General features: G+C 34.6%; 1 protein-coding gene across 1 annotated transcript; it reads left to right on the forward strand.

The window, feature by feature from the left end:
• The first annotated feature begins 209 nt into the window (after positions 1-209).
• Positions 210-11,310, forward strand: cxxc1b (CXXC finger protein 1b). The gene is given in 14 exon segments (NM_200333.1): positions 210-381; positions 790-905; positions 997-1,097; positions 1,196-1,320; positions 2,733-2,888; positions 2,971-3,108; positions 3,279-3,386; positions 3,470-3,648; positions 8,448-8,655; positions 8,759-8,869; positions 8,963-9,012; positions 10,175-10,271; positions 10,383-10,535; positions 11,052-11,310. Coding segments are annotated over 14 exon segments (1,692 nt in total). The 5' UTR covers positions 210-378; the 3' UTR covers positions 11,199-11,310.
• Positions 11,311-12,466: the final 1,156 nt, after the last annotated feature.

A 12,466-nucleotide genomic window follows, 5' to 3' on the forward strand; every position in this document is an offset into this window, starting at 1 on the left:
CTATTATTATTATAGCGTAGATAATAAGGATAATTATTATTGTTGATATTTTATTGTATTAAAAATAAAAGTTAATATTAAAATAAAAAAAAAAAACATAATCATCAAGTCTTTCACTGATCACTGTTACAGATTTTCCTGATGGGGACTTTTATTATGACAATTAGCCTTCTGCGCACATACACAGCCGAAACGACGTTGTTAGCTGTCTGCCCACGGTCAGAATATTTCTGTTTATAATACCGCTTCATTTCTATTTTTATGTGGGCATTTATTTCAGTTATTATAGTCGCAGCATTCACTATGCAGTGATATATTATATGAATTAATTGATAGTTCATCCGTTTGATCGGATCCTTTTGAAGGCGGGGAGCAGCGATGGTAAGTCTGCTAACTTAGCTAACTTAACGTTATTATTGTTTGATAGCATATTAGCTTTTCCACTTGAGTACTTAAAATATAACACATTAAGTGCTCCATAGTCAGTTATTGGAATTAAACAATGAGTATTTTCACTAATAATTATTTTACTAATACTTATTTAGATTTTTATGTAGTACTATATCGATTATCCAATGGTTGTCAAAAGCTATCATGCTAATATATAATGTCATGTTGAAGTATTATTTTAATTTAATTAAGATGTTTAAAATGAGTATGTCTTTTCCTTACGGTTATGTCGCCTTTATAATGAGGAAAATAGTGTGATATCGACCATGTTTAATTTGTAATGTTCTCTTTAATGTTAGCTAAGTGGTTTGTTGTTATAATACTCTATTCTCTTTACAGGACAGCGAAATGTCTGATATGGACCAGACTCCAGGTCTGGACAACAGTATGGAAAAAGGAGAAAATGCTCCTCTTTACTGCATTTGTCGAAAATCAGACATCAACTGCTTCATGATGTGAGACGAATATATTTAACCATGTCTTTTCAAAATACTATATATGTGTTCAAATAGAGAGCATAATGTGTCTTAAATTTTTTCTCCTCAGTGGTTGTGACAACTGCAATGAGTGGTTTCACGGTCACTGTATTAATGTGACGGAGAAGATGGCCAAAGCTATAAGAGAGTGGTACTGTCAACAGTGTCGGGGTCAGTGACTCAAGACTTTTTTGTTAAATGAATGTTGTTGGCTTTACAATAATTAAATATGTACTTAACAATATTTTATATATAATATATATTTTCAGCAAGGGATCCATCACTTTCAATACGATATCGAAAGAAGAACCGCGATAAAGATGTTGAGCCCGAGAGGGTTGAGAAACGATCCAGCACTCCAGAATACAAGATTGATAAGCGACGTGGGTCTAAAGTAAGTGCTTGTTCGTTTTACCACATTAGTTAGCTGACTTCAGTTAGATTATGGGTTATTAATGAAGGGAAATACGTTCACCAATTTTATAAACACTTTAAAAAATGGAATAAGAATAAATCTGATAACTGTTTTGTGATTTTATTAAAACATTTAATTTTAGTTTACCTTGAATAGATTTTAATTAAATCCTTTTGGTCATGAATGGGTATGACTTTGTGGTTTGAATGACAGTTAGAAAGCATAACAATTTTAAAAGGATAATTAATTAATTATCATTCATGATTTTATCATCAAACCATTTTTGCTTTAAATATTCCTGAGGGTGTGTTTTACAATAAAAACTGACATTAGTGTGTGTTTTCTGTAAACTCAGTCAGAATACTTATTGAAAGTGAATATTGATATTGATGTTTGATAGACAGTGAAGATAGTGATTGTTTATGCTTAAACAAATGAAAATAGGACACCTTCTATATATAGGAAAAATACATATTATGCTTTATTAAAGGCATAAACAAAGAACACTGATCACACACTTACCTAATCTGTAAAGACAGGACAATCAACACAAACTGGAGCCATGTCTTTTTTTTTAAAAAAAAGAAGACGAGTGGCGAATCTGGAATTCAACATTTGCAGGTTGTAAAAGCTCTTGGCTCAAAAATGTTCCTTACAAACAAATCTTTTGTTGCATGTTAACAGACCACTGTAATCCACACATGTGGGTCCACACACGAGCTGTGCTCTCATTGTGGGGAAATAAAAACAAAACCTTCATTGCATCACATTTATAAATGCAACACTGGCGACCTTTGCCTCTGAACAATTCTTCAACTACTTGTTTGAATTACAGTTGGCAACCCAACATGGCATCTCTCTCAACACTGTTAACAAGTAAAAAGAGTCTTCGTAGCTATATTATGCATATTAATGAAGTTGCATCTCATTCACAATAGATTGGTTCAAACCAAGTTCTTCTCATAAATTAATGAACAGATGTGTTGAAAACTCAATTACGTCTTTGTACTTTCTAGTCTAGACAGCCGATCTCCACGCTAGAATTTACACAATGATCTCATCGCCATGACTTTGCTTCAAAAATTATTTTTAAACCCGAAGTGCAAATTTGCTCTAAACAATGCAAAACAACCAATTTTCACTTGTTAGTGAAATATATGTGTCCTAATAGTGTTTTTAGCAACGTGGCACATACACACACACACACACACACACACACACATATATGTGTGTGTGTGTGTGTGTGTGTGTGTGTGTGTATGACTGTCAACCTGTCAACATCTCAGAATATGTGTTTTGGAGTTTCATGACCTTTCTAACATCTATAATGTTGTAATATTTAATTATTCAATCTAATAGAAGCAACATTGTCCTTTAACATTGTGTTTCAGGTGAAGCGCTCTGCCCGTATGTGTGGTGAATGTGAACCCTGCACCAGGACAGAGGACTGTGGTCATTGCGACTTCTGTAAAGACATGAAGAAATTTGGAGGCCCAAACAAGATTCGTCAGAAGTGTCGTCTGAGGCAGTGTGTTGTTCGTGCTCGGGTGAGCAGCTTTATATTCAGCTTGTTTGTTTATTGTTTAGCTTTAGACTTGAAGTAAATTTTTCTTCATATTGTTTTTTCAGAAAATGCTGCGTGTTCGGGATGAGGAGTTTTCGCTGCGTGAGAGGAAAGACAATATAATGCACAGGAATAGACGATACTCAGATGATTATGATGAGAACGATATGGATCTATATGAGCACTACAAGGACAGAAATGCGGTAACTACTAATTGCTGCAGTTCAACCACAACCACTTAGTATATACATTCATTTGAATTCTTGTCAAGTTATAAGAGGTACAAAAGTACATTTGCTTATTAGGGATGATGAGTTGGGTCTCAGCACTTTAAAATGGATCTGCTTTTTTATTTTTATATATATTAATGTAGTCATGGGGCAGTGAGGATGATGATGGCCAACTATACAGTCCTGTTCCACGGAAGAAAGCTATAAAAGTCAAGCACGTCAAGAGGAGAGACAAAAAATTTGACAAGAAGGTACAAAGGGGAGCAGAGTATTTAATGCATATTTGATTGCATTACAGAACTGATCTTCATTTGATCGTGTTTATCATTCACAGAAAGAGTCCCGTCGCCACAAGCAGAAGCAGAAGCACCGTGATCGTTTGCGACACAGTGATAGGACAGACGGCAGACACGGAGGAGACACGCAACAGTGCCTGGGGCCAAACTGCATTGAGCCGGCACGGCCAAACTCAAAATACTGCTCTGAGGACTGTGGCATGAAGCTGGCCGCCAAGTAGGTTATTTCATTAAGTGCAGCCGACCAGTGTGGAACACAAGGTTATACCAATACCAGATTAATGTGCTTTAAAGTGCCCCTAATGTACTGTTTTAAAAAAGTTCATCAATTTTGCTTTGGAGGTCTCTTACAATTAGGTTTATGTTCATCTGAGATGATTTTGATGAAGAAATGATTTGTTTAAAAGTGCAGTAGGTGGTCTGCCAGAATGCTAACGTTAGCATGATTTAGAAAATGTATGTCCCTCCCCTGGCCTCCAAGCCACGCCTATTTGAATCATGAATGTGCACCGAATAGATAAAGATAGACAACCTTCTGTAACACTAGATTGTGTCATTCGCCAGTTTGAAAACTCTATGGAGACATGCACTTTGTCCAGCGTAGTTGTTGACAGGCCAGCGTGTGCAGGAATTACAATTCCCTCAAATTGGCTTTGGGCTAAAATTGGTTTTATATTCTGACATTCAGACTTTCTCCTTAATTTAGTTTCAGAAAAGTATTGTTTCAAATTCTAAATAGTAAAATCATATAATTAGCCAATGACTATAAAATACAACACAGTCAGTTAGGTCATAGCTACACACTATTTCAGATCCAATATTCAAAGAAACGTGTCACAGGCTGTCACTGTTGCAAAATTACCAAATGTGTGAATATAAATCAAACTTCACCCCAGTAAAGTAGTGCTAGAAACAGAAATATCCTGTCATCTTTTTACATTACACTTAAGTTACCAAGATAACGAGTGTCTTTTCATTTTCAATTGTGCTCGCTGATCCTCGTACATCGCTGGTTTTCACCTCATTTTACACTTGAACAACTAAATGAATGCCTGTATCTACATCTATATTATCATTGCTGTAGAAGGTACTCCATGAAATTGAAAATAGTCAATCTTTTGACAGTGGCTAAAAAATGCCTTAGTGTTTTTAAACCTATTCATAAAAAAGAACACAGTCTACATAAGCTTTGCATGACTAAAATAGTTTTTTAAACGTACCTGTCTAAAAGTAATACTTCAGCCATGGTGTCACCCTTCAGATCGTTGTTTTGAACTGCCTAACATTATTTCCCTCCAGTGTGCAAAAGTAATTCGATATTGATTCAGGATTTAGAAAAGTCCTGATTCTGCATTTTTGGCAGAAGCTCTTTCAAAACAAATCTTTCTTTTCATTGATACTAGGCCACGTTGGTCTTTCAGAAAGAAGACTTTCAGGTAAATGCTGAGTTTGCTGAGTTTGTCTCTCTCTGTCATCAGTAGCTCCATGCTTTATATTCATGTGTAAATGACGGATCTGTCTGGATGTATAGGGTGCGCAGAAATATAAATTTAAATTTGTTGACACGACAGACAGTTTGAGTTACCTGTCGTAATTAAGTTATTTGTTGGCCAGACGATTTTGAATTAGAAAAAAACATTTTTAGTCCTATTTCTTAACCAGAATAAAGAAATGCATATAAATACATTTAGATCATTTACTTTAATCATTACTATTGGAAGGTGAAGAGACTTTTAATCAGCACAGTAAAAAGTGTTTCTGTATACAATCACCTACTGCACTTTTAAAATGACCTCTGTAAACAACTTTTCTGACAGCCTGCTTGCTCTGATTGGTCAAATGGCTCTTAAACGCTACTAGTACCACAAAGACTATCATTTCTGGGGCTAACGTTTACAGTAAAATGTGATGGATTTCATCATGACACAAGCTGCTAATTAGTTATGCTCGATACCACAGTTTTTTTTTCTGATCTAATACTGAGTAAAATTCAGGCTGGTATCGGCGATACTGATGTGTTAAATGCGAAAAAGTAGATAATTTCAAATCATAGCTTTAAAGCAGAGTATTTTTAAACTTTATTTATTTTAAACTGAAGTATATTGAGGTAGCGGTCTCATTTACAATAAAGACAAGCTAAGAAAACAACAGAAAAAAACAAAAAGAGGATGGAATCAAAAAAAGAAAATATTAGTGTAAAAACAGTAAACATTATAAAATGGCAAATCATTTAAAATTGTGTCTTGCCTGATTGTGGAGCTGAAATAGCTCCACATGTGACTTTGTTTACGCTCTCGGTCTGCCATTGTTGTGACTGGACTGACTGTGAGTGACTGACGAGCTGCACTGCACCCATTACGCACTTTCCCAGGCGGAAGGAAAAAAAGTTCCCACCAACTGCATATTATTTAAAGGAATATCTCATTAGTTTAGTTACTTTCCACTTTGTTCCTGTTAAAAATATTAATTACCTCAAATTACTGAAGTATGAAAAATATTGATGTTTTTTTTAGAGAATCGATCTTATAAAGCATAAAGATCTGGGGTCCGTTCTTCCTACGTGGATTACTAAGTTAGCTGGATTTGGATATTGACGATTTGACACGATCCAGGATCGTTTCGTTTTTCAAAGCTGATCCGAGAGTTCTTGCCAAAGCAACAGTTCTGGTAGCTCAAACCTGGTCGGGAGCAGGCTCAATTCATATAAACAGGATTAGAACAGGATTGGGTCAGTTTAAGCAAATATAATACTGAAAGTATGTACCAAATGCTAATATTTTCTTACAGTTGTTATATACACTTGGGAAAATAGTAAATATGAGTAAATTTTTTATCTTTGCTTAAAATAAAGATCACGATTCTCTCAAGATTCTGTAAATGTAGAATTATTATTTTTTTCTCAAACATATGGTAAAACAACAACAATAATAATATGTGTAGGTCTACTGGCTTCTATAAATAATTCTATTCTACTTATAATAATTCTGATGTTGAATTATTATGTTTGAGATACATGCTTGCAATCTGTCGTTGACAACATTATAAAACCATTTTATTCACTGGTAAAATCATTTGTCATTATCATATTATATTCAACAATATATAGGCTAGAGTAGTTCTACTGACACTGTAAACAATTATTTTTATGCACAACTCTGTTCGCTATGAAAGAAAAAACATATCAATTGCTTGTCATAATCATAACTCTAAAATGCGATATGATCATTTAAATCACAGGTGTCAAGCTCAGTTCCAAAAGTGCTGCAGCTCTGCACAGTTTAGTTCCAACCCTAATTAAACACACCTGATCGAACTAATTATGTCCTTCAGGCTTGTTTGAAACCTACAGGTAAGTGTGTTGGAGCAGGGTTGGAACTAAACTGCAGGGCTTCGGCCTTACAGGAATTGAGTTTGACACCCCTGATTTAAATGAAGTGCACACTTTCGGTTTCATTTTGACTGCTAAGTGCTGTTCATACTTCTTCACTTGCGGCTCCCAAACGATCACTCTGTGCCACAAACTGATTATTATTTACAACTGTATTACCTGTTACTCGCAGCATGCGCAGGTTCTGTTCACTAAAGTAGACGCACGAGCGTCTTTCAAGTAGCGCTTGCACCCGCCCTCTCGGTTAGCAGCTCACGTCACGTGTGATTTCCCGGCCGCGAATACATCATTATATGAAGACAGAAATGACATTTTGGGGATGAATTATACCTTATAAATACAGTATGTGACTATTTCAACATCATTTGGAGGGATCCATGTCGCTGAGCAACGTATGTGAAGCAATAAAAAGACTCGTACAGCCGCCTTTTCCTCTCTCCTGAACTTGAAAATATGATTGGCAAAATCGTAGAAATGCTAAATTAAGATCGTCTAGGGGGTCGAATCGAGATCGCGATCTTTTTACGATTAATTGTGCAGCTCTAATATATAATTAAAAATATATGTATTAATAAAACTTTTGCAATCTGTACTCCGTAATGTAAGTACAAAGACTGCAATCTTGTGGTGCAAAGAGAAAACTTATTGATATGAACGTTTTGGATCGCTTTAGTACAATTTGTGTATGATAATAGACGTGCACGATATGTGACTTTTTTTTTAAAGCAATAATACATTTATGCAGTCATAAACATGTTTTGACAGTTAATATGCCAGTGATTTGATGTTTCACAAAAGTTGCAGACGCCTTTACCAATATCTAAATGGTTTGTGTAAACATCGAGTTATTCTTTACACCGATTAAAAAAAAGGGCTACTATAATACTACTATGGGTAATATAATAAGGAAAATCCTCTCTAACTGTAAAACTAAATAAATTGCTCTTGACACATGAAAGGGCAAAGCATGCAGCCTTCAACAAGGTGTAAAGTTGGTGCGTATCATATTTAACAAACCGTTTAGCGCAATTTTGTGTCATTTTGCTCACATGGAAAATTGAATATTAATCAGATGATGTCATTACACTGCTGTGCCGTCAGCCAATCGTTGCATTGCTGATCATAATTTTGAGGATCGATAGATCAGTCCTTCACAACACAAGCAGTGATCTCAGATCAGTTTATCCAGACATTTTAATCTGATTGACGAACTTGTTTGAAGAACCAAATTAGCGAGAGATCAGTTATCAAGATTAAAAGATCCGGGATCTGCCAAATCATCTTAGATCATTTAAGCGAGGTAAGAAGAACAGACCCCTGGTATCAGAGGGATCTGCACATCACTACTAATAATTATTTATCAGCTTTTTGTCTATTGACTACATCCTTTATGTGTGTATGTATGTGCATTTGGACATTATCGTGATTTTTTTTTTTTTTTTTTTTTGTAGTAATTGCATTTAGATAATGGTTTACGAGTTATGATTGGGTCAGTTGTTCCAGTGTGCTTGAATATTATTCCATAGTCACATAAAGTAATTATTTTAATCAGCACTGTAGAGCTCTAAGGGTGTCTCACAATATCACATTTGCAATCACTTGACTTCATACTGTGTCAATCTGTGCAGTCGCATCTATGAAATCCTCCCGCAGCGCATCCAACAGTGGCAGCAAAGCCCTTGCATTGCGGAGGAGCAGGGTAAAAAACAGCTGGAGCGCATCCGCCGAGAGCAGCAGGCCGCACGTATGCGCCTGGCAGAGATGGAGCGCCGTTTCCACGAGCTGGAGGGCATCATTGCCAAAGCCAAGCAGCAGCTGGTCCTTCAGGATGAGGACGTGAGTTTATATCTGATGTCATTAGAATTTCATAGGATAACTGGAACTGGCGTTTCAGAAGGATTGTTATATCTGTAGTGTAAATTATCGGCTTTTCTTGCAGGTGAATGAAACAGACAGTGAGGACACAGACCTTCAGATCTTCTGTGTGTCCTGTAGTCACCCCGTCAACCCCAAGGTGGCACTCAGGCATATGGAGAGATGTTATGCCAAGGTGAACATAAGGTTTACAAGCCCAGAAATCAGTGATGTATGAACACATTCAATATTTAACTGTTTTTTTGTGTGTGTGTGTTTTTTTTTACAGTATGAAAGCCAGACGTCTTTCGGTTCCATTTTCCCAACTAGAATAGAAGGGTAAGAAAGCTATATTCTACATACTTCTTTTTTTTTATATCCTGGAAAAACTATGGATGCACCGAAATTAAGACTTTAGGCCATAACTAACACCAAACATTCAGGATTAAAAATTCATTACTGACAATATAAACACAAAGTTTTTTTTTTTAAAGAAAACCTTGAATGTTGTTATTTGATATGTTGTTTAAACAGAATATAAGTTTATAAATCAGTGACTTACTCTTATATGTAGGTCCAAATATTGTGTTTTCAAAGTGTTTCAATATCAGTAATTATACTAGAGTGTCACTCACACACAGTGCTTTAATGTTTAAAAGCATTCTGAATACGTAGGCTGAATGTATTTGACTATATGTATGTAAATAGCAATCCATTAAGATAGATTAGCCCCCTTTTCTCCTCTCCAGCACTCAGATTCTAGAATTGTAATTAAATTTTTTGTGCCTCCTAGATAAACCCATTATTTTTCTAACAAAAAAACAAAAAAAAAAACTTTGAAGCCGTTTTGAATAATTACACTGTATTTTCTTTATTAACTGACATTTGTCTTTGCCTACTGAATCTTAGATTTGCTTTTTGAAACATCTATTTCCAGTATTTCTTTCATATTTCAGTTATTAGTTTTTGTGTGTCTGTCCCTTCATTCTTGTTACGTTGATTCAAAATTGATATAACAGTCTTTGAAGCACTGATAGAAAGAGCATGTAACTTGCCTTTACTTTTACGAGAAAACTCAAGAACGCATTGAGACATTTCAGTGTATCTTCTCTCATTATACAAAAATATTGAGGATACACCAATAGTAGAGATATAATTTGTCAACTCTTTTTGCGATATTTCAGTAAATCTCTGACTTTTTCAAAACAATAACATGATGAATACACAGTAGGTAAAATTCTCTTTTATAAGGTTTGAGTTTAGAATGTTGAGCTGAAGCACAAAATGGTGTAAAATTCCAACTCTGTTAGTGGTTTAAAAAATCAACAACAGTTAGTGATGTAGGGAACACTTGACTATTACATTTAAGCATTTTGGCTTATTTACATTAATGTTAAATGTAAATTGTACAGTTGTTTTGCACATGCATATTTATATATTTGTTTATTTGATTTTTTTAATTTTTATTATTTTATTTTGTATTTCTCTCTCTTCTTATCAGGGCAACAAGACTTTTCTGTGACGTGTACAACCCTCAGAGTAAAACATACTGCAAGAGACTGCAAGTTTTATGTCCAGAACATTCCAGAGACCCAAAGGTGAGAGCTTTGCAACCTTTTTTTATGTCTTTTAAAGTTAAAATAACCTATTTTGAACATCTCTTCATAGCATTATATTTGTTCAGTAAATTTTTTTTTTCTGCTTCTCAGGTCACATCAGATGAGGTGTGTGGATGTCCACTAGTCCGTAACGTGTTTGATCCAACTGGAGATTACTGCAGGGTCTCCAAACGCAAGTGCAACAAGCACTACTGCTGGGAGAAGCTCAGGCGGGCCGAGGTGGACCTGGAGCGTGTCAGAGTGGTCAGTCACTTTAATCTCCGTGGGAGTTTTAAGCACATGGTCAACACACTGCTTACAAATTAATCTTGTTTATAGGGTGCACTGTACCTTTCAATATTTATTCTCAAAACATTTCATTAATTTTCAGGTAGTTTGCCTTAATTCTACACCACCGTTCTTTAAATAATTTTATGAAGATCCTCCCTTAGAAATACGCAATGGGGTCTGATTGGTCAGTGTGTTAGATTTCACTGTTTGTCCACTGGAAATTGAGGGAAATGTCACATCTGGGCATGGGGTTTTATATAAATTTGAGTGTTGGGGATGTCGCAAACCCAGGAAAAACTCATTCATAGTCACTACCAGATAAAAAAAATGTCTCGTTGCATTGAACTTTAAGTGTTTTTACAGCTTTCCAGATTTCGTCAATTATTAAACTTTAACCTAACACACTAACACTAAGCTAAAAAGTAAAATCATCATTAAAGTTACTGAAATTATCCATTTGATTTGTTTTTCCTCTGTCTTTCTGAACAGTGGTATAAACTGGACGAGTTGTTTGAACAGGAACGCAATGTGAGGACGGCCATGACCAACAGAGCGGGACTGCTGGCCCTCATGCTCCACCAGACCATCCAGCATGACCCGCTGACCACCGACCTCCGCAGCAGCAAAGACAGATAGCCATCTCAGTAATCAGTATTCACTTGAAAAAACCCTCCTGTTCATATTTGTATATTTTTCATATTGTATATTTTGTCACTTTGACCATTCACATTAAACACCTTCATGTGTCTCCCGTAGTCTACAGGAGTCATTTCACATGTGTCACAGTGATTAATTATAAGTACTATTTTTATTTTATGATCCAGATAGCATTTATGCATTAAATTATGTACAAATCATATGTGCAAACAAACAATACACAGAAGAATTAGTGGGAATCCATGAATTAGGAATAGTTTAAAGTCCTTATACATGAAAGTGTACATTTTTCTAAAATAGATGGAGAAATTTAGTCGTAGGACAATGCATTTAAGTCATGTTAATTCATATTTAATTGATTATTTTTATGCATATTTTGGGTGAAACAAGGGTGAACATGGTACACATTTGCAAAGGCTTTTTATTATGTATAGGTATTTGAAGCAGTGCTTATTTCAGTAAGATTCAAATAAAATTAAATACATTTTGTTATCAAATTATATTTTTAAAAAATGCAAAATTTGACATTTGTCATGTAGTAGTACTGCACAGAATAGTAGATAAGGTCAAATTGCCGTGTGTGTGTGTGTGTGTGTGTGTGTGTGTGTGTGTGTGTGTGTGTGTGTGTGTGTGTGTGTGTGTGTGTGTGTGTGTGTGTGTGTGTGTGTGTGTGTGTGTGTGTGTGTGTGTGTGTGTGTGTGTCTGTGTGTGTGTCTGTGTGTGTGTCTGTGTGTGTGTCTGTGTGTGTCTGTGTGTGTCTGTGTGTGTCTGTGTGTCTGTGTGTGTGTGTGTGATTTTTATTTTGTTTCTTGAACTGATAATAATATAAATTGAATATAGCCATGGGGTCACTTGCAGCCTTTTAAAAAAGCTCAATAGTTGGAATAAAAAACATTTACATACAAGTTAAATATTACAAGTCACACACACAAAATGACTGATAAGAAAATGCCATTTGAGTGATGTTCAAACATATATATACATATATATATATATATATATATATATATATATATATATATATATATATATATATATATATATATATATATATATAAATAAATATATATATATATATATATATATAAATAAATATATATATATATATATATATATAAATAAATAAATATATATATATATATATATATAAATAAATATATATATATATATATATATAAATAAATATATATATATATATATATATATAAATATATATATATATATATATATATATATATATATATATA

The sequence above is a fragment of the Danio rerio genome, chromosome 11, assembly GCF_049306965.1.
Source record: "Danio rerio strain Tuebingen ecotype United States chromosome 11, GRCz12tu, whole genome shotgun sequence".
NCBI classification, from domain to species: domain Eukaryota; kingdom Metazoa; phylum Chordata; class Actinopteri; order Cypriniformes; family Danionidae; genus Danio; species Danio rerio.